The sequence below is a fragment of the Peromyscus californicus genome, unplaced genomic scaffold (assembly GCF_007827085.1).
Source record: "Peromyscus californicus insignis strain IS unplaced genomic scaffold, ASM782708v3 Scaffold_3__1_contigs__length_106647218, whole genome shotgun sequence".
Taxonomy (NCBI): domain Eukaryota; kingdom Metazoa; phylum Chordata; class Mammalia; order Rodentia; family Cricetidae; genus Peromyscus; species Peromyscus californicus.
Window position 1 is genome coordinate 62,633,370 of NW_026294551.1, and position 27,726 is coordinate 62,661,095.

Here is a 27,726-nt window from a genome sequence, read left to right on the forward strand (position 1 = left end):
TGCATACACATATAGCTGTATCTACTACATGATGTGAGTGGAATAAAGAACCTGCCTTCGCCTGGGTCAGCAACGGAGGTAGGTGGACTTAGGACACATTACTGCCACTGCAACCACTAAACCTTATTGTCATCCAGTGAATTCTGACACTGTGGAGACACATGTGTTCATCTATGTGTGTGGCATAGCACACTCATGGCAGTGGCCCGCTCTGTAGCTATAGGGCCAAATAGGGACTGGTTTCTTTTAATGGAATCGTTTTGACTTAGAAAGTGGACACACACTGCTTAAATACCTTTATTGTTTTTTAAAAATTATTTAGACATTGATAGCTCTGCAAAATACTTCTCCCATTGCAAATCTTCAAACCCTTTCCACAGGTCTTCCATAAAGAAACAAAATATTCATACTTTGCGCCCATTCAAATCTAATTTTTAAAAAACATTTAAGATTCAAAATCAAGTATTTTTCTTTCCCAGAACTTGTTAGTAATTTAAAACCACAATGTAACATACTTAATGGCATTTCGTTTTTTAAAAATTAGCTTATCAGTGACTATTTTATGAGGAAAACAAATCCATTCAAGGCCTTAAAGAGAATATAAATTCCCTGCTTCTGAAAGCAAACGACATTGAGAAACAAACCCCTTTGTCCCTCTGGAGTCTGACTTCAACACTGCTAACAGAGCCAGCACACTGACTGACTTCCTACTTAATATTAGGCATTGTCTACTTACTTTTGGACTGCAGCTGAAATGCTAGACAATCTTAAAAGGGATGGGTGGGTAGAGGAGTAAAGCAGGGCACGGAGGGCCAAGGCTGGCCACAGCAGTGGAGCCTTCTGAGTGGAGGGTAAGACCAGCCAGACCTCTAGTCCCTGCCTGGGGCTGGCTTGCTGGAGTAGAGAACAGTAGGAAATTTGCAGTCTGCACTTACTTCTCAATGTTAGATACAAGTGTCAGTCAAAGATATTGCACACAGTACCAGAGGCATGTAAACCACCAAGACAGTTTGGGAAAGAGCTACAGATGGAGACAAGTCCCCATAGGTCCTTCAGGGACAGAAAAAGAAAAGTCATTGTCCATCAGGTAGGAGTTACTAAGTGAAACATGCTTATTCCTGCCCAATGCCCAGGGGCAGACTTCTAAGCAGCAAGTCTTCAGGAGGGTCTGAAGGCTGCTAAAGGCATCCTTACCTCATTTTTCTAAGTACAACTGGAACACTTCTCTAGCTAAGAAAGAGAAAGGAGCAGGGTGTGGTGGCTCAAACCTTTAATCCTAGTACTCCAAGCTGTCACGTGGATCTCTGTGAGTTCAAGGTCAGCCTGATCTACATAGTGAGTTCTAGGACAGCCAGAGTTACAGTGAGAACCTGACTTCAAAGAGACCAAAAGGAGAAAAAAAAAAAAAAAAAAAAAAGGGGTGTGTGGGAGGTGTCCTTATGATACAACCTGACCTGCCCTGTTTACAGGAGAAACAAGCCCTAGTTTCAGGGTGATGCCACCTACTGCTGAATGATACTTGCATGGTATACACAAAGGTTGACTGGTATGGTCGAAAGGACAGCAGAGGAGTTGAGTGTGTGCTCCAGGGAGAAGGCCAGCATAGTCCCTCAACCTCCTTCATCAGTGCTGTCCTTCAGCTTGACTGAAGTGATGGTGGGCATGAGTGTAAGCAGGTGTTTCTCATCGGAGTCAGCATTTGATGCTCAGTTGAATTTTGATGTCTTTTGTTTGGAGATGAAGTCTAGGTTCACCTGAAACTGACCCTAACTTCTGGGCTCAGGCTTCTGAGTAGTTGGGACTATAGATAGGTGCATTACCATACACAGCTTGCTTTTCAAAGGTAAGGAGCCATGTGATTCAGCATTAGCAATGGATGTGAATTATTTTTTCTACTTAAGTCTTGGGATTTATTATTGTGGTTTCTGGGTTTCCCTGATTTTACTGACTGGGTAAGCAATACTCTGCTCACGGTCTCCGGACTACAGATATCACAAGGACCTGCCGGTTCCTTTCCCACTTCTGCTCTTTTAAGGCTCCCCCAACAGTCAGGATTAGTAACATACAGCACAGAACACGGACAGTAAACCTGCTGCTACCCTTGCTGTTCCTTTTTCCAGCACTGGGAATGGAAGCAGGGTCCTCAAATCTGACAAGCTAGTGTTCTATCAGCCCCACTCCCAGCCCTGATGCTGTATTTACTTTAAAGCTTTTTCTTCTTGTGTTTGAACCTGTAAACCACCAGAATTCCCCAAAGCCCTGACCTTATCTATGGACTACAACTGATGCCAACTTATCAAGCTTTTGAAACATTTAGAAAAACCAAACCAAACCAAACCAAACCACTCCCCTCCCCTACACTTTGGCACACGAGCCTCGAGTTATTTGAGCGCATTTATCTTTCCTGCCCACCCCATCTCAACATTTCAGTCATCCTTTCCGGAGAATGGAGACCCTTCTGCCTTTGGAAAAGGTTGTCATGACACACTGATGTTTTGAGTAGCAAAAGGAGGAGGCACAAATGCTCAGCTGGCCCCGAAACAGTTCTTGTGTTTAGCACTGTAATTTATGCAATGCTGAGAAACTTTTGTACCAGATGACTTGTTTTAAAACTGCTGGTTGATTAAATATACATATAGACATAGATATAAAAATCACTAAGTCAACATTTGCTGTTTTCAATGTGAAAACGATAAAATGTAATTCGGAATAATTGTGCATTTGCCATAGGGTCCTTGTTAAAGGTACCATAAAAATAATAATTTTGTAATAAAAAACTCTTTTATTTTAGTATTGCCCTCAAGTTCAGAAGTTTGGAGCAAATGTACTGAGAAAGCAGTTTGGGATCTACTCCCACCAGGGATCTGGAAGCCTTAAATTTAGTGATCCCCGACAGCAGGCCCAGGAAACCCGACAGCCATGTGCAAGTCTTGCACTGTGAACAGGACAGGGCTCAGCAGAGCCACCGGCCCCACAAAACATCCAAACTGGAATCAAATGCTGATGAGGCCCACCAGGGTCCCCACCTCATTTCATTGGTGGTAGATGCTGGGCCCAGTCAACTCCTCACATAGAGCTCTGGGGCATAAGATGCTATGCTGGGCTCTGCCTTTCCTTGGGCTACCAAACAAGCAGCTGGGGAAGGAGTAGGGCCTGGGTGGGGACCACTGAGCACCGAGGCTGAGGTGACCCAGGAGCTAACCTTCCACTCGGCTAGAGGTGGGCCGAGGACAGATGACATTTCTTTGATGCAGAAGTTAGCTGTGCAGGAAGGAAAGTGCATTTAAGGTTGCTCAGAAACAGATGGTGACACAATGCCACAGAGAGGAAGGAGGGTAGGAGGTGGACAGCTCCCTCTGCCTGCCTGCAGGTTGGCCATGCGCCTTGGGTCCTGTTAAATTAACATTCATGCTTTCTGATGAAGTCTGCTCATGAAGAAACAGGAACACACCTCTCCTGGTTCTGGCAGGTACATAATTTCCTTGGCAAAGCTCTTTGTTGCCAAGTTCAGTTTTATTTGGCCGCTGTTCTGAACCACTGTCACCGGAACTCGTAGATGGGTGCACTGTGTTCGGGAACATGGGTCAGGTTGAGGGACTGATACCTGCAACAGGGGAGAGACAGGACAGAGAGTTTTCTTGGGGATCCTGAACAGAAGAGGCTGGAGAGCTCCACCCAGAGCCCCTGCCAACTATACTCAGACTGAGGTGCTAAACCATTTTCAGTTATGTATATAAATGTAGGGTCTCACTGGGCAGTAGTAGTGCATGCCTTTAATCCCAGTGCTCGGGAGGCAGAGGCAGGAGGATCTCTGTGTTTAAACCCAGCCTGGTCTACAAAGAGATTTTCAGGATAGCCAGGACTGTTACACAGAGAAACCCTGTTTCGAACCGCCCCCTTCCCCCCAAGGAAAAAAATGTAGGGTTTCATTATGTAGGTCTAGCTGGCCTGGAACTCCCCATGTTCACCAAGCTGACTCACAGTGATCCATCTGCTTCTGCCTCCTGAGTGCTGGATTAAACATACTAAATATATGCCTCAATTTTGTTATATTAGTGTGTGTGTGTGTGTGTGTGTGTGTGTGTGTGTGTGTGTGTGTGTGTGCATACATCATGTGTGTGTCTGGTGCCTGTGGAGGATAGAAAAGGGCATAAGACCCCCTGGAACTGTAATTAAAGATCGTTAGGAGCCACCATGTAGTGCTGGGAATTGAACCTAAGTCATCTGAAGAGCAGCAAGTTCTCTTAACTGCTGAGCCAGCTCTCTTGGCCCCCATTTTGTTTTATTTTTAAAATGTATTTATTTATTATGTGTATAGTGTTCTGTCTGCATATATTCCTGCAGGCCAGAAGGGGGCACCAGATCTCATTGCAGATGGTTGTGAGCCACCATGTGGTTGCTGGGAATTGAACTCAGGTCCTCTGGAAGAACAGCCAGTGCTCTTAACCTCTGAGCCATCTCTCCAGCCCTTGTTTTATTTTTAAAATGAGGTCTCGCTATTCAACCCAGCAATCCATCCCCCTGGCTCAGCCTTCACGTAGCTGGGAATACAGGAGTACACCACTGTGTCTGGCTCTGCTAACTCATTTTATAAATGCCAAGTTGCACCCAGTGATTCTGTTCCCCTCTGTTCCTTTTTTGTTGCTCCACCAGTACCATAAATAAGAACCATTTTTAGGTAAGTTGCTCTAATCATGAAACAACTATAACACAGCTCACAAAAATAGGACCCTGAGGCCAGTCATGGTGACACAAGCCTTTTATCCCAGCATGGGAGAGCAGAAGCAGGTAGATCTCTATGAGTTCCAGGCCAGCCAGAGATACATAGTGAAAACCTGTCTAAAACAATAATAAAGTCCTGAGTTGGGCCTGGAGGTGCAGGTCTGTAATCCTAGCTACCAGGGAGCCTGAGATAGGAGAATGGCAAGTTCTTGGCCACCTCAGTTCATGGTCACCACAGTAAACTAAGTCTACAAACAAAGAAACAAATGTAGCTCAGGCCCTAGGTTCACAAAACAGAAGCTGAAAACTAAAGAATAAGAAGCAGGACCCTGCTGGCGGGGGGTGGGGGTGGGGTGGTGGTGGGGGTGGTGGGGTGGTGGTGGTGGCAGTGCACACCTTTAATCCTGGCACTCGGGAGGCAGAGCCAGGCAGATGTCTGTCAGTTCAAGGCCAGTCTGGTCTACAGAGTGAGATCCAGGACAGGCTCAAAGCTACACATCTAGGAAGAGATGGAGCTCATCATCTTTCTCCTACTTGTAATTCTGTATTTGTGTTTAAAGAATACCAATATGTGATGTTGTAGGACATACTTCATGCAGAGCAAAGAATATTCCAATTCTCATTGCACCCAAAGAGACACTGGAGAGAAGAACCTCACAGCTTGCCATGAGTATCTCCCCACTCCCCATTGCTTCTCACTTCCTGACATGTGGCTATAAGGCGGGATTGCCAGGGGGACTGGAGGTGTCTGTTTCTCTCATCAGTAGGTAGTCTCAGAGGATCAAGAAAGGGGTGGAGAGTCCCCCTGTAAGGATAACTCCTTGGTCCATTTTTATTAGTGTCTGGATTTAGCTCTTCCTTACTTGCCTCACATAACAGTGAAGAACACAGGGAAAGCAGTTTAGTTCTAATATATATTTTAAAATATAGGCTGAGGATGTAGCTCAGTAGTGGAGAGTTTGCTTAGCATGCATAGGGCCCAGGGTTTACACTCAAGCACTAGAAAAAGAGGAAAGAAAACTCAAGAAAGGACTATGAGGCCAGTGAGGTGACTCTGTGGTAATGGTGCTTGCCATGTAAGCCTGGACACCTGAGATTTAACCCACATAGAGGTACAAAGAGAACCAAGTCCACAAAGTCGTCCTCTGACCTCCACAAGAACACCATTATACATGCACCCACACATACATCACACACATACACATCATATGCACACACATACTAATAAATGTTTTTTTAGAAAGGCTGACAAGAATGGGAAAGATGGCCCAGCAGATAAGAGCACGAGGGTTTGGTTCCTAGCACCCGTATTACAGCTCACAACTAGTTCCAGGAGATCCAGTGCTCTTTTCTGGCTTCCATAGACACCGGACATGCAAGTGATGTACAGATATATGGAGGCTAAATAGCCAGACACATAAAATAAAAAATTTTAATTTAAAAAGGTAGCAAGATGACTCAGTGTGAAACCTGAGTTTGATCCTTGAGACCCACATGATGGAAGGAGAAAGCCACCATCTCCTGTTGTGGCATACATGTTACCACACAATACATACACCTACCACCCCACCACACAAAAGAAACCAATGAGGTGTTGGAAAGACGGCCCAGTGGTTATAAACATACATTGCTTTTGCAGAGGACCTAAGTTCTACTTCCAGCACCCACAATGGGCCGCTGCCAACAGCCTGGTACTCTGGCTCCAGGGGATCTGACTTTTTGCAGGCATCTTCATTCAGATGCAAAGATGCACAAACAAACAATAACAAAATAAAACCAATCTTTAAAGAAACGACACCAAACTCCAAAAGGACTATGTCCTAGTTGCTAAGAATATGCAGCATTAAAACTACAATGAGGTGCCGGGCGGTGGTGGCGCACGCCTTTAATCCCAGCACACGGGAGGCAGAGCCAGGCGGATCTCTGTGAGTTCGAGGCCAGCCTGGGCTACCAAGTGAGTTCCAGGAGAGGCACAAAGCTACACAGAGAAACCCTGTCTCGAAAAAACAAACAAAAAAACCCCAAAAAAACAAACAAACAAACAAAAAAAACTACAATGAGGCACTTCTTCCTGCCATCTTGGGCAACTATAAAGACATGCTAGCATGTGCTGGGGGATGGCATGACAAACTGAAGCTCTCAAGTCTTGCTGGTAAGAATACCAAAAGGCACTGCCTCTGCAGAGAAGGTTGGCAGTTCCTTAGAATGGTAAATACAGACTCAGCATCTAACCAGCCCTTTCCTTGTACATATATGCCCAAAGTAGAGGAGAACAGGAACTCAGAAATCCACACACCTACATTCATAGCAGCACTACTTTGATCAGCCAAAGAGGAAAGCAACCCAAGAGTCCCTTCACAGACAGAAGGATGGACAAACAAATGCTGCACAGATATGCAATGGAGAATTTGGTAACAAATAAGAGTTCTAGCCTAACAACAGTGGTTGTGCTGGATAGTTTTACGTCAACTTGACACAAACTAGAGTCATCAGAGAGGAAGGAGCCTCAGTTGAGAAAATGCCTCTATACGATCTGGCTGCAGGCAAGTCTGTAGGGGCTCTTTCTTCATTAGTCATTAATGTGGGAGGGCCCAGCCCACTGTAGGTGGTGCCACACCTGGGCTAATGGTTCTGGGTTCTATAAAAAAGCAGGCTGAACAAGCCAGTAAGCTACAGTCCTCCATGGCCTCTGCAGCAGCTCCTGCCTCCAGGTTCCTGCCCTGTTTGAGTTCCTGCCCTGTCTGCCTCTGATGATGAAATGTGATAGGGAAGTACAAGTGAAATAAACCATTTCCTCCCAAAATTGCTTTTGGTCACAGTCATCACAGTAATAGAAACTGTCATTAAGATGTGGTGCATATTTCTAACTCAGTACCCAGGGGGCAGATGTGGGGAGTGTAAGCCTGGACTATATAGTGAAACCCTGTCTCAACCCAAGAACAATTCCCACACATGCGGTGACAGGAGTAATTCCTCAGAGCATTTTGCTAAGTGAGATGTCAGACACAAAGGCCGGATACTGCAGGACTATGAAAAGGTTTTAAAAATTCACCTGAAAACATAACAATTACTGAATGCCACCAACAAAGAATTTGAATTGATGTAGGCTAGGATCACTCAGAGCCAGAAAAAAAAATCTGAAAGGAAACTGGGTTCCATTTTATTTTTTAATCTTTCTTGTTTGTTTGTTTTCTGAGACAAGGTTTCTCTGTGTAACAGTACTGGAACTCATTTTATAGACCAGGCTGGCCTCGAACTCACACAAATCTGCCTACCTCTGCCTTCCAAGTGCTGGGATTAAAGGTGTGCACCACTATCACCCAACTTTATTTTTTTTAATTTCGTTTAACTGTTTATTTATGTGTGTGAGACTGTGTGAATTTATGTGCACTATATATGTACAGGTACTTGGAAGAAAAGGGCATTAGATTCCCTGGAACTAGAGTTACGGACAGTTGTGAGCTGCCATGTGAGTGCTGAGATCTAAACCTGGGACCCCTGGGAGAGCATGAAGTACCCCTAACTGCTGAGCAATCTCTTCAGCCCATAGTGTTCCACTTTCAGAGAAGAAATAAGGTACTTTCTGGTATAGCTAACCCTCACGGTACAGCAAGGAGGCACGAGAGTCCCCTAAAAGATGGCAAAAGCCAGTACTTGAGGTGGCCTTCTGACCACACATAGCCTTGGAGGAACATAAGACAAGGAGGCGAACTCTCATGGCCTCTAGGTCACCAGATCAAGGGCATGAGAGGCAGTGCCAGCTGGTAGCTGCAGAGGTCACACTGTCTATAAGAGACTGCATTAGAGTTACTGATAATTTGTGAGGAATAAATAGGAAATGATCAGAATTGAGGCAAGCATTCCTGAAAATGTAAGATTGCCTGAAAGGATATACTGGGTGTTCTTAGTGATGGAATAAAACACTTACCTAGCATGTACAAGGTTCCATCCCACATAATACACAGAAAGTTGTATCTCTAGTGTGTGTTTGTCTGTCTGTCTCTCTCTCTCTCTCTCACATACACACACATTTAGAAATAAGGCGGGAGGGATGGCTTGGTGGTTAAGAGTACTTGTTGGTTTTACAGAAGATCCAGGTTTGGTTCTCAGCACCCACATAGTGGCTCACAACCATTTGTAACTCTAGTTCCTGAGGATCCAATGCCCTCTCTCTGCAGGCACCAGGTACACATGTGGTATACATATATATGCAGGAAAAACATTCATACATATTAAATAAAAAGTTAAAAATTTTTAACAGTATTTAGAAATGGTATCTTTACCTAATATCCACTTTCATTTAATTATTTCACTCTCTAGGTAAGAAAGAGTCTCTGTTCTACGTGAGATCATCTAAATGATGGTACACACAGAGTATGGAATTTGGACAGAGATAGACTGAGAGAATCTCTTTCAGATGTGATGGCTGGAGTTGAGGGCAACTTTTGCTCCAGCACCGGCCCCAGGGTCCTTACCATTCTGAACTCCTGTGGTAGTAATAGCCCTCTATGGAGGCTGCTGACTTCTGAAAGCAGATGTAATAGAAGCCAGCAAAGGAAGCACCGCTGATGTCTTTGATTGTGTGGTCCGGAACCAGGAACTGCTCCTGCACGCAGATATGGGATCAGTCAATACCTTCCCTTGCAGTAAGACACCAGAGCGTTCTAAAGACTGCTAGAAAAAGGGTCTCTGCCTGGTTTGGGGGTGCTCATATGTTACTACAGTATCCTATCTACATCACAGTGCCCACAGGATCAGTTACTCAGAGGAGGGGTTACCCCTGGAGATCTAACGACCAATCAATACACTTTCCTCTGGGTCTGCCTACCTACCTCTTGAAGACCACTTGACAGACTGGAAATAGATTTCAGTCTGGTCTCCAGGGAGTGTCCCTGGGTTCCGGGACACTACCTCTAATAATGAGTCACATCTATTGCAGTCTGTGGTCATTCTGAGGTGGGTCCCTGTGACACCTCATCAAAGCTCCACCCTGGTCAAAGTCACAAGAACAGCACTAAATGTGCCAGGCACACTTCAAAGACAGGCAACCTGTGAAAGGCTCCTGTTCTCCAGGAGATGGGGTCAGAAGCCCCAGGGCTTCAGGTAAACCAAAATTCCATGGGAGTTACTCTAAGAGAAACTGTTTGGAGACAACTCCCTGCTTTAACCAACTGTTTTAATTTACTTTCCAATGCTGGGATGAGACCCAGGATTTCGTGTATGCTAGACAAATTGCTCTACCAAAAACTATACTTCCAACCCTTCTTCAGCTTTTTTTTTTTTTTTAAAGAACTCATATATTTTTATGTGCATTGGTGTTTTGCCTGTGTATAGCTGCCAGATTCCCTGGAACTGGAGTTATAGATGGCTGTGAGCTGCCATATAGATGTTGGGAATTGAACCCGGGTCCTCTTGAAGAGCGGCCAGTGCTCTTAACTGCTGAGTCATCTCTCTAGCCCCTGCTCCAGCTTTTTTTTTTTTTTTTTTTTTAATTTAATGGACGCTCTTTTCTGCCTTATTCAACCTTCAAAGTATCACTTTCAAGTTCAATTCAGGGCTGAGGTCTGGCTCAGTAGTAGACCACTTGCCTAGTGTATGCAAACCTGAGTTACAGCCTCAGCACTGGGAAAAATTAATCTAAGCATGAGTGCAAGTGCTTTACAGGGTTAGCTGGCATGCTTCCCACTGTACGGCAGGTTGGGGAGGGAGGCTCACCATGTGCTAGATAGCAGAGTGGGCTGGAGATGGAGGCTCACTACATACTTGATGGCAGAAGGGGCTAGAGAGGGAAGCTCACTGTGTGTTCTCCTCGGCTGTCTAGGGAGGAAATGATATCCCACTTCCCAAATGATCAGCCACACAAAGTACAGATAACAAATGACCACTTTAGATGTCTGGTCTTTATGAAATTTATAATGTGTTGTATTCAAGTAGATTTCTTTTTTTTTTTTAAATGATTTATTTTATGTGTACTGGTGTTTTGCCTGCATATACATGTCTGTGTGAGGATGTTGGACCCCCTGGAACTGGAGTTACAGACAATTGTGAGCTGCCATATGGCACTTGGAATTGAACCTGGGTCCTCTGGAAAAGCAGCTAGTGCTCTTAACCACTAAGCCATCTCTCCAGTCCCCTCAAGTAGCTTTCTTTCTCCTCTTGGACCAGGTAATGGGGACTTGAGGTGGACAGGTGTTCCCAAAGTCCTATTCCCAACTTGTTTCCTGGCTTTGCATCCATGTGGTTGTGGACAGCACACTGCCCCCGCAGAGAAGCACAGGACTCTCGAGCAAAGGCCAGTCCACTGAAGGACTAGAGGGAGCAAGGGCCAGGGAGGGAAGGACTTGTGCTTCAATCCTGGCCCCCACTTCCTGAGCACTGGGTAGAGGATGTGGCTGGAGAGCAAGTCACTCTGATGGCATTTAAACTGTGATAGAAACAGCATGCAGTGGTGACTAAGTTCAAGGACAGCTGCCCTGGTTCCCCAGAGCACTTGGATGACTCATCCTGGAGGGTCACAGGATTCTTGGGTAGGAGAATGAAAGGAAGAGGACTGGGTCAGGGGTGCCTACTGGCACAAATATGCCCACTGTCCACTAACCAGCATAACCATCTTACTCAGGTGGGCTCTGGAGCCACCACACAACTGCTGTTTACAAGTGTGTAGGGGCCCTGCCATGAAGACCCACTGTGACAAGCACCTGGCACGGTGGGAAGGCATAATCTGCAAGAGAAAGTATGTCTGGGTGCTCTAGGGCCTGGCATGTGGGAGACGGGGAGATGGCCTGGGCAAAACCTTACCTTCCACCTCATGAAGACATAATCCCCATTTTTCAGTTCTTCATAATCAAAGTCATCCGAATTAAATGATTTTGCATATTGATAAAAAGCCAGAAACTTGCCCTAAAAACAAACAAAGAGTTTCAGTGAGCCATCCTCATGAGGAAAGGTGGGTGTCTGAGCCATGATACCTGGAAAGGACAGCTAAGCGGACAAGGCACTACTAGATTGTATGCCAGTGGGCACAGCCAAAGGAAAGGATCGAAGGTGGGAATGGGCACAGTTCTAGAACACCCTACTATCAGAACATATAAGGTCAAATGGATTAGTGAGATTTCGGCAAAGAAACAGAGTAGCGCTGGGCATGGTGGCACACACCCTTAATCCCCAAACTCAGGAAGTAGGCGGATCTCTGTGAGTTTGAGGCCTGCCTGGTCTACATAGTGAGTTCCAGGACAACCAGGGATAAATAATGAGACTCTGCCTCAAAAACAAAAACAAATGAAATACAGAGGGGCAAGGAGAGTCATGGTGGGTCCCAGCATTGAGGAGGCTGGAGAATCAAGAATTCAAGGTTATCTTCAGCTATACAGGGGGGTTAAAGCCAGCCTAGACTACATAAGACTATCTAAAAAACCAAAATGGTGCTGGACATGGTAGTGTGCACTTTTAATACCAGGACTGGGGAGGCAGAGTCTGGAGAATCTCTGAGTCGGAGGTCAGCCTGATCTACACGGCAAGTTCCAGACCAGCCAGGGATGCATGCAGAGACCATCTCACCCAACAAAAGACAAACAAAGGCCCGAGGAAACGGCTCAGTTAGTCAAGTACCTGCTATGTAAGCACAAGGACCTTGAGTTTAGATGCCCATCGCCCACAGGAAAGCAAAAAAGGTGGTGTGCACCTACAGAGCTGCTCTCTGCCTCAAAGAAATGTGCACAACTACAGAGGAAGATACCCGGTGCTGACTTCTGGCTGTATGTACACGCACTCCCGCCACACACACACCCAGACACTTCTTAAAAAATGTGTATAGACATAAAAATAAACTGAAAAACAAAGAATAGGACTGGAGAGCTTGCTCAGTGGTTAAGGGCAGTTGTTGCTAGTTCCCAGCACCAACATACATACATGCAGGCAAAACACTCATACACATAAAATAATAACTCCAAAACAAAAACGAAGTCAATTTGAGTCACTTTATAACAGCATGTCAGAGCTAGGTGTGGTAGTGGAGCCTATGTAAAACTGCAACACTTGGGAGGCTGAGACAGGAGTATTTCAAGTTCAAGGCCTATCTAGACAACAGATTGAGAGTAAGTGCCTGTCCAATCAGAGAAGAGTGGTACAGGAAAGCCAGTTCTTGTGTCATGGCATTGGGTCTGTGCCAGCTACTCAGGTAGCAATCGAAGAGGGGTGACATATGCATATGTAGTCATCTCTTGGTACCTGCAGAGGACGAATTCCAGGACCCTGCACAGACACTCAAATCTCTCAGATAATATACCTCGATCTGTATACATTATCCTTCTATACACTTTCAATTGTCTCTAGGAAACTGGAATGCAGTGTGGATGCTTGTAGACAGCGGTACTGTACTATGCAGAAAAAAATGAAAATAAAATAGCTTGTATGTGCTGAGTAGAGACACACTTTTTTCTTCTTTTTTTCAGTTTTTTGAGACAGGGTTTCTCTGTGTAGCTCTGGCTATCCTGGAACTCACTCTGTAGACCAGGCTGGCCTCAAACTCTCAGAGATCCACCTGCCTCTGCCTCTTAAGTGCTGGGATTAAAGGTGTGCACCACCACCTGACTTTTCTTTTTCCTTTTTTTTTTTTTTTTTTTAAAGGGTTTTACAGTATAGCTCTGTCTGGTCTGGAACTCACTATGTAGACCAGGCTGGTCTCAAACTCACATTGGTCTGCCTGCTTCTGCTTCCAGAGTGTTGAAATTAAAAGCATATGCTACCATGCCTGGCAATGTATTTTTAAGTTTTATTTTATTTTATTTATTTATTTTTTTTTTTGGTTTTTCGAGATAGGGTTTCTCTGTGTAGCTTTGCGCCTTTCCTGGAACTCACTTGGTGGCCCAGGCTGGCCTCGAACTCACAGAGATCCGCCTGCCTCTGCCTCCCGAGTGCTGGGATTAAAGGCGTGCGCCACCACCGCCCGGCTAAGTTTTATTTTTATTTTATGTGTGTGCCAAGGAGGTCAGAAGAGGGTGTCATAGGCCCTGGAACTGGAGTTACAGACAGTTGTAAGCTGTCACAGGGTTCTGGGAACAGAACCTGAATCCTTTGGAAGAGCAGTCAGTGTCCTTAACTGCTGAGCCATCTCCTCAGTCTGAGACAGAATCTTTTTATGTTTTTTGAGACAGGGTTTCTCTGTGTAGCTTTGTGCCTTTCCTGGATCTCACTCTGTAGCCCAGTCTGGCCTCGAACTCACAGAGATCTACCTGCCTCTGCCTCCTGAATGCTGATGCACCACCACCACCTGGCTTAGACAGAATATTTTTTACTAACATTTTCTTGTACTGCATGGGAGAATCAATGAGTTACTGTCTCCAAACATTTTCAATCTATAGTCATTTGATTATACAAAGTGCAAACTCATGGATACAAAAGGACCCAAAAGAGGGTCAAGACAAAGTATTTGTTTTAGTGCTTTGCGTTGTTATTACAGATTTTTCCTTTCTAGTTTGCTTTTCAAGTATTTTTAAATAAGCGCATACTTTGTAAGAAAACATCTGAAAAAAGGCCAACAGTCAAAGTTTAATATACACAGGAATCAAAGCACTATACTATAATTTGATATGTTAAGTCACACATGTTGTCATGAAGATATGAAGAATATGGAATCCCCAGCTTTAAGTGTTGCTGAGAGGTAAATCTGAGGGTGCATGTCTGACTAGACTACAACAGGAAAGTGTTTATCAGGTAGCAGAGGTAGTTTATCCCACACTGTGAACTCAAGGTAAACATAGCAAGACCTTATCTCAAAAATCAAACCAACTAGGCATGGTGGCATACACCAGTCACTGCAGCACTTGGGAGGCTGAGCAAGAGGGTCACTGAGGATTTTCAAGCCAGTCTGGGTTACAGAGGAAGACCCTATCTCAAAACACACACACACACACACACACACACACACACACACACACACACACACACACACCTCCACAATGGTTGACTAAGCCAAAGGCTGGTGTGACAGAACAAAAACTTGAAGATCCTATTTCAAAACACACACACACACACACACACACACACACACACACACACACACACACCTCTCCACAATGGTTGACTAAGCCAAAGGCTGGTGTGACAGGACAAAAACTTGAAGATATAAGACGAGTAAAGACCCAAACATAAACCAGGGAAAAGACCCCAGAGCAGCCCAGGGCAGTAACTCTAACTTGTTCTGACATGCTCACCACTGGGGAATAAGGGCATTGCACATGTGACTGCTAAGGACAGGGAATCTGAATTTCTCAAGAGTGTCTGGATGGTATGTAGGTTAAGTTGATTAGGATGAACAGAAAGAAGCAACGCACTCTGCCCTTGCTGGGCTCTGTGAACAACGTCCCCACTGCAGGCCATCCAGAACACGAGGCAACTGCTACCCGCTTCCTGGGGTTTCACCATACACAAGTGATTAGAAAGGTATAAGAGTAGATAAAAGATGGTACAACAGGGCCACTGCCCAGGTTCTAACAGTCACACAGAGCTGGGCACAGGACTGAAGACCTGTTCTTATCACCTGGTACACATGGAGGAAAGGGTTCTAACTAACTCCTGCTGGGGACCAGGGCCAGGTCCAGGCCTGCCATTTTCCAGCTGTCTCCTGCTGCCCAGGGCAGAGCGCAGCCTCACTCACCCAGTGTTTCCGATCGACGTCTTCATCTGCGTCCCACTTACGAGTTAAGAAAGGGTGTTTTTTGCTTATTATTTCTCCTTCAAAGAAGGTCGTAAGGGTTGGATATTCCTACAGCAAAAACAAATATCCAAGCAAGACATTAAATGTGAATTTCTGGTTGTTTTTGTCTGCAGTATGCAGGGATCTAAACCCAGGGCTCCCCACACTCCCACTAAGCCACACACCCAGACTCAGAATAAACATTTTATCTTGGTCCTGTTCATGGGACCTAAGACCTCAGGCCACTCAACACATGCTCTCTTGCCTCCTGCCTATTTCATCTTTCAGAGATAACCAATCTTGCTATAACTTCTTTCTTTCTTTCTTTCTTTTTTGAGATAAGTTTTCTCTGTGGAGCCCTGGCTGTCCTGGATCTCGCTCTGTAGACCGGGCTGGCCTGGAATTCACAGAGATCCACCTGCCTCTGCCTCCAGAGTACTGGGATTAAAGGTGTGCACCACCACTGCCTGGCTATAACTTCTTTCTAATACTTTGACAAGATCAACTACAAATCAAACCACTGTTAGATCCACTGCTCTGCCCCCAGGCTATGGAAATAAACCTGAACTCAGCTGCCCGGACAGTGAAGGAAGCGGCTCTGAACTCCGGAGACTTTGCCAGAGCAAAGAGCTTCACTTTGCCCTTACTTGCTATGTTCTGGTCTCTTAGAAAAGAATTTGTATGTTGTCTACCACAGTGAACTCTGAATACTCTACAGTCAAAGCAGAGTATAGCTTATCATGCTGTTTTCTAGGGTACACTTCCAGAAAAGGCTCCAGAGCTGAGTCTCCTTTGACCCTGGGCCAACCTTTCATGTACCCTGAAGCTCCCTTGTTTTTCATTTATACCTATTTTTTTTTTTTCTAAAGGCATTTTAGTCCTGGCTGACTTGGAACTCACTATGTAGACCAGGGTGGACTTGAACTCAGGGATCCACCTGTCTCTGCCTCCCGAGTGTTGGGATTAGCCACTACTTCCTGGCTCCCATTCCATTTCTTAACAGTGAACTTTAGAAATATACAAATCTAACACCCTCCAAAACCTCAAACTCCTATGCTAACTAACAATGCTGAGCTGGGTTTCTCATACAGGTATGTATATATATATACAGACTGAAGAAATGAGAGGGAGATTTTCCTAAATGGAAATCTAACTTATGTTAAAAACTACACTAATCCATCTTTGGGAAGGACTATATAAGCCAGGAAGTGCATAGAATATTTCAAAGATTACATACCTCTTAAGACTTATTATGTTTATGTGTGTGGGTGTTTTGCCTGCACATATGTCTGTGTACCATGTGTGTGCCTGGTGCCTGTGGAGGCCAGAATAGGGTGCTGGATCCTCTGGAAGTGGAATTGAAGATGGTTGTGAGTTGCCAAGTAGGTGCTAGGAACCAAACCCCAGTCCTCTGGAAGAGCAGCCAGTGCTCTTAACTGCTGAGCAATCTCTCTAGCATTCTCCATATAATTTTTTGTTTGTTTGTTTTTGTTTTTATTTTGAGACAGAATCTTACTGGTTAGCTCTAGCTGGCCTGGAACTCACTATGTCCACCAGGCTGGCATGGGGAGTTGAGATTTAAGGTGTGCGACACCACAGCTAGCCTCCATATATTTCAAACAGGAAATTATGCTTATGTTGTTTCTGAGCTTTACTATCTTTTCAGAATTCCCACCTGTCTTAGTTACTGCTCTGTTGTTGGGAAGCCAAACCATGACCAAGGCAACTCCTGTAAAAGAAAGCATCTAACTGGGGGCTTTGTTTATAGTTTTAGAGGGTTGGTCTATGATCATCATGGTGGGAAGCAGACAGGAATGGTGCTGGAGAAGTAGCTGAGAGTTTTACATGCTGATCTGCAGGCTGCAGGCAGTAGGCAGAGAGAGAGAGAGAGAGAGAGAGAGAGAGAGAGAGAGAGAGAGAGAGAGAGAGAGAGAGAGAGACAGACAGACAGACACAGAGTTACAGACAGAGATACAGAGATAGAGACAGACAGACTAAATGGGCCTGGTATGGATTTATTTTTGAAACCTCAAAGCCCACCCCTAGAAACACTCCTCCTCCAACAAGGCCACACTTCCCAATCCTTAAACAGTTCCATTCTGTACCTGGGCAGACTACTTTGGAAGGACACGGGCCCAGTAAGGACTCTCTGCCTACAGATTTGATATTTGCCAGGAAAGATGAATTCCTGTGGGCTGGCCCAAGCACAAAGCCATGCCAGCACCCTCCCTCAGGGAAGAGCTTCCCTTAGTAGGGAAACTTGTTCTGGGAAGAGCTCTTAGCTGTCAGCACTTCTGTGTACTGTTCCCAGATTTCTAATGCTACTTGCAATTTCTTAGCAGTTTCCTACAACCCAAGTGACTGGCTTTGGAATCACTGTTATAATGTTCTAAACATTACACATTTTGTTAGTTTCTTTAAAGAGTTATGCTCTGTACTCCATAAACACATGCACTGCACCTTATGAATTGAGCATATACTGTTTTACTACATGTTTTCTCCTAGGACAAATCAAAGCAGAGGTTTTTTGTTGTTGTTGATGTTGTTTTGCTATCACTTCTGTACTTCTCTGATGGGATATGTTTCTAGAGATGGGGAAGATAATTTCTGTTTCAATAATAAACTTCCCAGGGAATCCTCATTCCAGCTTCTAGCATAGACAAGCAGAAGATGAGGCCCTGTGGGACATCACAGCTGCACTCTTCATCTGGGTTACATTCTCATCTAACACTTACTTTAATATGCACCCCACTTGGATGAGTTATCTGATGAAGGAGAGCAGTGGTTTTTCACTCTCCTTTAAGCAAAAGCTGAAATGAAGAGACCTGAGAAATTAAAGGTCACAGATCCAGAAATGGACTGAGTGAGGTGAACAGGCTCCGTTCAGCCCAGCTCCATCCTGCTGGCCAATCAGGACTATATGAAGCAATAGAAGTCATGAAAAGCTGCAATGGGGCTGTGCCTAGACACTCCTGGCAAGGAACGCAGTGGCCAGTTAGGCATCCTTTTTCTTCCTGTTTAGCCACTAACGGAAAAGAGGAGATGCTCTTCTTTGCCTTCTAAATCTCAGGAGTCTTGAGGAGTAGAAAGCTGGACTAGAGGACAGAATGCTCTACTGTCACTCACCAGGCTGAAAACTAGACTCTAGCTTTTCACTGTTCCAATGAACCATAGGACTTATTTACTTACTTATTTGGTTTTTCTGAAACAGGGTTTCTCCATGTAGCCCTGGTTGTCCTGGAATTCACTTTGTAGACCAGACTGGCCTCAGATAGAGATCTGTCTGCCTCTGCCTCCCAGTGCTGGGATTAAAGGCATGCACCACAACTGGCTGAACCACAGAACTTAAATAACTTCAAAAACCTTGGCTCTTGTATAAGTAATGACTATCTCAAAGACTGTTAAATTTATGATAAGGGTGGATGTTGTATTATTTCTTTATGCACATGTGTCTATGGGGTCCAGAAAAGGGTGTTGGAGTCCCTGGAGCTGGAGTTAACTGCCTAAGTTGGAGTTGGGTTTACAAAAGTGCACTGGAGGACTGGGGAGATGATTCAGTGGTTAAGTAATATGGATTGCTCTTCCAGAGGTCCTGAGTTCAATTCCCTGGCTCAAAACCATCTATAATTGTGTCTATAACTGTAGTCCCATGGGAGCTGATGCCCTTTTCTGGTGTGCAGATATACATGCCGACAAAACACCCATATACATAAAATAAATACACCCTTAAAAAAAGTACCATGGAGCCGGGCGGTGGGGCGCACGCCTTTAATTCCAGCACTCGGGAGGCAGAGCCAGGCGGATCTCTGTGAGTTCGAGGCCAGCCTGGGCTACCAAGTGAGTTCCAGGAAAAGGCGCAAAGCTACACAGAGAAACCCTGTCTCGAAAAACCAAAAAAAAAAAAAAAAAAAGTACCATGGATACAGCTTGTTATGTGGGTGCTGTGATCTGAAATCTGGTTAACAAGCACTCTTAGCTGCTGAGTTATCTCTCCAGTCCATATAAGTTTTCTTAAAAAAGGATTAAGACTGCCAGGCATGGTGGTGCATAGCTGTAATCTTAGCATTCCAGAGGCTGAGACAGGGTAACTCAAGTTTGAGGCCAACCTAGGCTATTCTGTCTCAAAAAACAATCATAAAAAATGACTAATCAATCACGCTGTGATCTATGAGGGTTGTGGGTGTAGCTCAGTGGTTGAGTGCGTGCTAAGCCTTCGTTTCATCCGAGTTCCATACCCAGGACTAAAGGGGGAAAACTGTGACTGTGTACACTTGCAAATGAACAGTCAAAACTGCAGTATTATGGTCCACACAGTCAAAGAATTTCAACATGGGACTACTGCTCTGGACTCTCTAAGGTGCTAAACAAGCCACTACTTTCCAAACCCAGAACTGGAATAAGCACTCACCTCTGTAAGGCCTTTAATCTTCAGGTACCCACAAAGGTAAGAGTTACCTGTGTCCACGTGCTGCAAAGAAAGGATACAGTGTTATAAATGAGCCCCTGGGGTGCTTCAGAAATCCTGCAAGGCCAGATCAGGGAGGCCTAGTGGTCAACATGTGCCTGGCAAAATCAAGCCTCAGCTGCCTTTGGTACTTTCAGTTCTGATAATGAAAATTATCTCAGGGGCTAGAGAAATGGCTCAGTTGTTAAGAGCACTTGCTGCTCTTCCAGAGGATCCAAGTTTAGTTGCCACCAGCCACATTAGGTGCCTCACGACCATCTGGACCTCCAGTTACAGGGGATCCATCACCTTTTAGCCTCCACTGGCGTCTGCGTTCAAGTGAACATACCCGTATGCAGACATACATATGCATAAATAAAAATAAATCTTAAAAAATTATCCCATGTTTCTCTCACTCACTTTTGTGAAATATTCAAGAGTGATGAGCTTTCGGGAGCAGCCAGCCTGCCTACTCACTTCCTGTCCATCTCTCACTCACCTTCAGTCTATGCATTGGTAGACACAAGGGCCCTCTCTACCTGTATACCCAGAGCCATCTCTAACCCTAAATGTCTCACTTGATCATTTCCAGCTCTCTGTTCTTCAGCACTGTCTTGGGAGAGATTTTCCTGCTGCTACTGACCTTAATCATCTTGAATTATTTCCTTATGAAATAAGCAGGACATCTGAGAACAGCATCTTAGGAAGAGTTAGGAGGAATAAATTTTCATTATGAACCAAAATGCCACCCAACATATTGTGAAAATGTCGGCTTGGCCTATTTCATAAACAAACTTTTGTTTGTTTTCAAGACAGGATTTCTCTGTGAAACATCTTTGGCTATCCTGGAACTCGCTCTGTAGACCAGGCTTGCCTCAAACTCAGAGATCCACTTGCCTCTGCCTCCTGAGTGCTGGGATTAAAGATGTGTGTCACTATACCTGACTTGGACTTGTGTTTTCTTGTTTTGTTTTTTGTGTGTATGAGTGTTTTGCCTACATGTATATCTCTACACCATATGCATGCCTGATGCCTGTGGAGGCCAGAAAAGGATGCTGGATTCCCTGGAACTAGAGTTACAGATGGTTGTGAGCTGCCGTGTGAGTGTTGGGACTCAAACCCGGGTTGTCTTGAAGAGCAACAGTACACTTAACTGCTGAGCTATCTCAGTAGTCCCTGGACTTCTGTTTCTTAATAGAGTCAGGAGACCAAGGCAAGAGGAAGGGGCACAGGAGATTTTAAGGCTTGGCAGCCACGGGTCATTAGTTGCTTAGATACTGAAGATGCCTACTCAGCAACCAACTTCTTTCTTTCTTTCTTTTTTTTTTTAACCATACTAGCAGGGCCTGGGTTTTGTTCTGGCACCTACCTTGTTTATAAGACCTGGCCATTATTAGTGGATCGAAAGCATGTATGGACCCCCATCACCTGTGAGCCAATGGTGTAGGGGTGAGTGAGTCAGTTCTGGCCAATAAGAATACAGTCTTCTGAGGGCTTAGGAAGGAGCACTAACATTTGAGGAACAAGTGTCTCTTCCTTTCCCTCATGGCTGGAACAATGACAAGCAGCATTCAATCTCAGGGCAGCTACCAAGAGACCAGAAAGAGACAAAGACCTGGAAATGCTGAGGATGGCAGCCCAGAAAGATAGATGGAACCAACCTATCACAGGACCTGGAGCCAAGTAGTAACGTCAGACAGTAGATGAGACAGGGTCTAACGTAGCTCAGGCTGGCCTCAAACTCACTATGTAGTAGAGGAAGACATGACTTCTGATCCTCCTGAGGGCTGGGATTACAAGTGTGCACCATCATGCTTGGTTTATGTGGTGCTGGTGATCAAACATAGGGCTATGTGCATATTAGGAAAGCATTTTATCAGCTGAGCTACATCCCCAGCCCTGTGCATGCTATTTTGAAATGCAATCTAGATGCTTGGAGCTGGAAGTGCACCAACTTGTAAATCTCACCCCAACACACACACAATTGTCCCAAATGGGCAGAGTTTCAGAGTTCATGACTTAAAGCGATTCTAATTATGATAAACTCTGAAACTGCCTATTAACTTCTGAATTAAAGCAAAACAAAGTACAGAGGTACTGGAGAGATATATATATATATATATCTCCCCAGCTGAAGACCGAACCTAGGGCCTTGCACTTGCTAGGCAAGCGCTCTACCACTGAGCTAAATCCCCAACCCCATATGGATATTTTTATGTTAAGCAAGGTCTCACTTCAAAAAACTAGAAGTTTTGTGCACCTATCATATTTTGGGAAAAGATTTACTTTATTATTTTTAATTATATCTATGTGTCTATAGGAGTACGTACACATGAGAGAGGCCAGAGGTGTCACAGCCTCCTGGAGCTGTAGTTACAAGAAGTTGTGAGCTGCATGACATGAGTGCTGGGAATTGAACTTGGGCCTTCTACGAGAGTAGTACGTGCTCTTTCTAACTGCTGAGCCATCTTTCCAGCCCCATCTATCAGGTTTCGGGATTTACTTTCATCTCTAAGACAAATCAAATATTGAGGCAGTCCTTAAGAACTGTAATGAGCTTAGTCAGCCAGATGATGTCAGCACCAAAGCAATGAGGTTCCAATGAGCCAAGTGGGCTGTCACATCCTGGTACTGGCATCAAAAGTTATCCATGCCCAAACTGCCTGAGTATTTCAGCATCTTCACTTGCTGCTGGTCTTAGCACTGGAATTAGGTAGCACAGCTCGTTTACACTCACATGGTTCAGCAATAATAATAATAATAATAATAATAAAGATTTTATTAAAGGACACTCTGCGCTGGAGGCCTTAAATCTCCCTTTTGTGGTTCTTATAGAACTCAGTGAAGTTTGTGGTTTTCAGAGCTAAATGCTATCAAATGGAAGAAATACTTGCTAATGAGATTAAAAATTGAAGTGTAAATTGCTTCACATTTGCATGCTCAACAATCAGAATTTCTATTTGGCCTCTATTCAACCACATCTTCCCCATTCTGCCCAAACTGATTTTGATGATGATGGGTGAACTAAAATCACCCCACTTGCACACAGCACATTCTCACCAACCAAGGAGCCAGCATTTCAATGTGAAAGATAAGGCAAATGCTAACAAGGAGACCTCTCAGTACAGCTATGTCTAACAGCTGCTCTTTTTAAATACGCCTTTCACAGAGACCTGGGCTTCACACTACTGATGACTTATGGGATGGCATAGAGGAAAATAGTAATAGTAAGATCCGGGGGGAAGATCCTGAATATTATTTCCAGGGACTCTGTTACACTACAGTTTCAAAATAAAAGATGGTCTAGGGCAACAGTTCTCAACCAGTGGGTCGCAACCCCACAGGGGTCGCATATCAGATATCCTACATATTAGATATTTACATTATAATTCATAACAGTAGTAAAATTACAGTTACAAAGTAGCAACAAAAATAATCTTATGGTTGGGGTCACCACAACTTTCAGAACTGTATTAAAGGGTCACAGCATTAGGACAGTTGAGAACCACTGCTCTAGGGGTTGTTGAGATGGCTCACTTGGTTAAGTACTTGTTATGCAAATATGAAAATCTGAATTTGGATTCCTAGTATACATAAGAGCCAGGCGAGGTGGGGCACACCTGTAATCCTCGTGCTGGGGAGGCTGAGACAAGCCAATCCCTGGAATTCCCTGGCAGTTAGTCTAGCCAATCAGTGAGTTCAGGTTCAGTGAGAGTCCCTGTCTCAAAAAATAAGGTGAAAAGCTATAGAGAAAGGCCCCTGATATAGACCTCTGATCTCCAGGGACATAAGCACACATGCATACATGCACTCACAGACACATGTGTACACACCCCACTGATCTGAAAGTATAGGAAAAGATATACAACATCTTTGGGAACATTTACACTAAGACTGTGAGATACCATCCCATACCCACTGGGACAACCATAATTAAAGGAGTTTGTAAAGATGTGAAGAAATTGGAACCTTCATATGGTTCCTGCCAGTGGGAATGTAAAACAGTGTAACCACTTTAAAAAACCACTGGTAGTTTGCTAAAATATTAAACCTAGAGATACTATAAACCCCAGTAATTCTACCTCTAGGTATCTATATCTACGCGAGAAAAATGAAAACACATGTGCACATAAAAACTTGTACACAGCTGGGCTGCTGGTGGTACATACCTATAGTCTCAGTACTTGGGGAGGCTAAAGTGGGAATGTCACTTGAAGTTGGGGATTCAAAGCTAACCTGAGCAATATAGAGACCTACACCTCAAAAACAAACAAAAACTCTGCATATGAATGTTCACAACAGCATTAGTGATAATAGCCCCAAAGTAGAAATAACCTAAAAGTCTCTCAGCTGATCAATGGCTAAACAAAATGCAGGCCATGTTTTACAATGGGCAGCAACAGAAATTAATGAGGAACTGACATGTGCTGAGATACAGATGAGCCTGGAAATCAGCTATGTTAAAGTCAGTCATGGAAGGAAAAACAACTGTGTGACTCTACTTATACATGTCCATAATAGGTAAAAGGTAAATCATGTTTGTTTTTGAGAAAGGTTCTCATTCTGTGGATAGTCTAGCATCCTCTGGCCTCATATTCTGAGTTTAGGAATTATAGGTGAATACTACTAAACCTAGTCTCAGAAGAGGTAAATCTGTAGAGAAAAGAAAAAGATTAGCCTAGGATTGGTATATGTGTGTGTGTGTGTGTGTGTGTGTGTGTGTGTGTGTGTGTGTGTGTGTGGCGGCTAAGGGGTATGAAGTTTCTTTTAGGAGCAATAAAAATGTTCTAAAATCAGGTGATAGTTGTACAACTTTGTGACTATCCTAAAAGCCATTAAATGTACACCTTGAATAGGTAAACGGTATGGCATGTGGATTACATCTCAACAAAAGTACTTCAAAACAACAAGCAGGTATACTTTTCATTGCTCTGACTTCAGAGGCCATGCCTTCAACTACCACATTATTCTGCTTCCTAAAAATATTTTAAACTAAACTACACAAACAAGAAAAGCAGGAAAGAAGTTGAGTTATGAAAAACAACTATTCTCAGAAGGCTGAGTCTAAGACTAGCCTTGGCAGGAAGACCAGGTAACATAACAATTCCCATGCCTCCACCTGATCATGACAAACAAGCTCATTGATCTAGATGTGGGGGAGCATTCCTTGGCATGACCACCAGCTGCCCCCACCACTAGCCACTCCACATAGGGATCTGGGCTACCTGACACCTATCAACCATGTCCCAAACTCAGTCACAATTTCCACTGGCTCACAAGGGCACTGGCAACTACAAGGTGGGGACCACCACAATGATAGGAACAGACATTCCTTTGATACATAGTTGCTCTGCCCCAGCTGTTACCTATTATATCAGAAACCAGCAAGTGGGCATAAATTCAGGACCATTCCAAACATGACCCAAGAAGGGATCTCACTTCCAGAATTTTATGATTAGTTGAATGAATTAAAATCAAAAAGCCTGACTTTCTCATACTGTATTATCACATTTTAAGGAGGGAAAAAATGATTATCACAGTAGGTAATGAGGACTGAAATAGCTCAGTTTCCCAATTACAATAAATACAGTTTATGACAACTCTATGGGACAAATTACATTTAATAAGGGCACCGTTTTCCCAGTCAAAAACCAGAGAAAACTATTCCCACAAGTGGTAGGAACGAAGAGGGCTTATGAGTGTGCCTCAGTTAGAAAGGAGAGACTCTCATGTCTTTGGAGTGGGAGGTCTACTTGCTCAAAAGAAACCAAGATAGGAAAGTAGAAGAGTAAAGGGTGGCGGAGGGTATACACCGTACATCTCACTGGGGCCCTGAGGCAGCATGCACCTCTGAACCTCTGCAAGGGCTTTCAAGGAACAAGGTTTGGGGAACAGCCTAGGAGGTGGCATTAGGAAAACGCACACAAGATGGTAGGGAGAATAGGTCTTCAGGCAGGCAGTTCAGTACCCAGAAAGAACACTATTGTGGAGAGAGGAGATAAAAGAAAATATCCACCTCCACCAATCTCCTTCGGCTGGGAAAAGCTTCAGAGGAGAAAGAGGTGAAGGGCTGGAAAGGAAAGGGCCAGAGCAGATGAAGCTAGTTTCAAAGTTGTTCAGGGACTGGCGGCCGACAGCCAGTACTCAGATAACCAGGTCAAATGGGGGGAGGTAAGTGGACACAAAACAAAACTGGGTTAGATTTCCCAGTACTTGGGCATCTAAGGCAAGGAGGAAACTCTGGAGCTGTGTAGATAAAAATCAGCAACATTGAAGCCAGCAAGAGCAACCAGCTAGACCAAGGTGCGAGGTCTGGGGAGAGGCCAGGAATACTGCCAGGGATGGGAAGTGGCCACAGAGCAGGGTAGGCCACAGAGCAGGGTAGGCTACGAAGTCTGGGGCACGAAGCCTAGTGCGGGGCAGTTGGCTGAATGGGCCATGGACTGATTGAAGCAGGGTTTTGGTGCTGGAAGGCCTCTGGAGGCAAGGTCCTAACACTAAGTGGTGCCACTGGAGATACCTGGGTGTGAGTACCTGGTCTTTGGGGAGCCAAGGGCTGAGGAACGCTGTGGGTTGTCTCAGCCAATGGAGGGAGGTTGTCCACCCCGCCCCCGCCGCCCCGAGGGCGGTGGGCTGGTTGAGTTCTCCAAAGGAACAAGGTCCCTGGCTCTCAGGATGGAGTGATGGTCAGGGGACAGGCTTCATTCTGGGAGAATCTGGCACTGGTCGCCACCGGGCGGGTACTGAGTTTGGGGAAGCCAATGGGGAGTTCTTCAGGATCCGACAGGGACTGGTGGGAGGGCAGGCTGGTGTAGGGAAGACAGGACTTGGGAAGATCCGACCCAGGTTAAAAGGACAGCTAGTCATAGGGGTGCTTCCGGATCCCAAGCGGGCGGGTCAAAGGCTCCAAGTGTGGCACAGTCTTTGGGGTCTGTCGGAGGCTGGCCGCTACAGGCTCTGGGTCTAGGGGTGGGTTAGGGCTAGGGTTCGAGAGTGTGACATCAGCTGGGTAGGTCCCGGTGGGAGGCGCCGGGTGCAGGAGGCCCCGGCAGCGAGGGCCTGGTCCGCGGCTGAGGGCTCGAGGAGCCCAGGGCAGGCCTGGCCCGTGAGCGCCGCGAGGAGGCCCACGGGCCGGGCCTGGCCGCCCGGCGCTCACCTGCAGCACCACCTCTACGTCGTACGAGTTCCCCTTGCTCTTCTGGTGGCCGCGGAACTTGGAGCCGCTGTAGAGCAGGCTGGTGGCCACGCCGGGCTGCTGGGTGTTGATGGGCGGCGGCGGGATGAGTGAGGCCGCAGATGTGGCTGAGGCACCCGCCGGCGGGGGACACTCGGTGCGGACCGGCATCGCGGGGTCCCCCGGAGCCAGGGCTGGGGGGAGGGGGAAGGAACCGCCGCCGCCGCGCGGGAGTCGAGGCTGCGGGGAGGGCGGACCCGGGCGCGCACGCGCGTGGGAGGGGCTCGGGGAACCACCCGCCCGCTGCCGGCCGACCGAGCGCTCGTGTCGCCACCTGGACCCCGGGACCTGCTAGCAGGGCCTCCCTGTCCTGAGCTGCGCCCTCCTCCCCACTTGCCCTGGCGCGCGCACACACACACACGCGCACACATACACACACGCACGCACGCACACACACACACACACTCACACACACACTCTCACACACTCACACATACAAACACACAAACACACATACATATATATACACACAGCTGCTCCCGATTGGCGCGGGAGCGCCGGAGAGGCGGGAGCAAGCTCATGCGGCGCTCCTGCCTATTGGCGGGCGGAGAGAGCACGTGGTGCGGTGCGCGAACAGCCCTCTGGGACTTGTAGTTTCCCCCCCTCCACACGCAGCGCGGCATGGAGGGGGCG

At 45.6% G+C, this 27,726-nt stretch overlaps 1 protein-coding gene across 1 annotated transcript; it reads right to left on the minus strand.

The window, feature by feature from the left end:
• Positions 1-279: 279 nt before the first annotated feature.
• On the minus strand, positions 280-27,672 carry Gid4 (GID complex subunit 4 homolog). Its single transcript, XM_052757302.1, has 6 exons — positions 27,016-27,672; positions 19,824-19,883; positions 15,377-15,484; positions 11,521-11,622; positions 9,198-9,328; positions 280-3,604 (listed from the first exon to the last, which is right to left on the minus strand). The coding sequence occupies exons 1-6, from the start codon at positions 27,202-27,204 to the stop codon at positions 3,541-3,543; spliced, it is 654 nt and encodes a 217-aa protein (XP_052613262.1). The 5' UTR covers positions 27,205-27,672; the 3' UTR covers positions 280-3,540.
• Positions 27,673-27,726: the final 54 nt, after the last annotated feature.

Coding starts and splice junctions, on each gene's coding strand:
- Gid4 (XM_052757302.1), bottom strand. CDS start 27,204: ATGCCGGTCCGCACCGAGTGTCCCCCGCCGGCGGGTGCCTCAGCCACA. Junction 19,884..27,015: donor ACGTAGAGGTGGTGCTGCAG/GTGAGCGCCGGG, acceptor CTTTCTTTGCAG/CACGTGGACACAGGTAACTC. Junction 9,329..11,520: donor ATGTCTTCATGAGGTGGAAG/GTAAGGTTTTGC, acceptor ATCTGCGTGCAG/GAGCAGTTCCTGGTTCCGGA.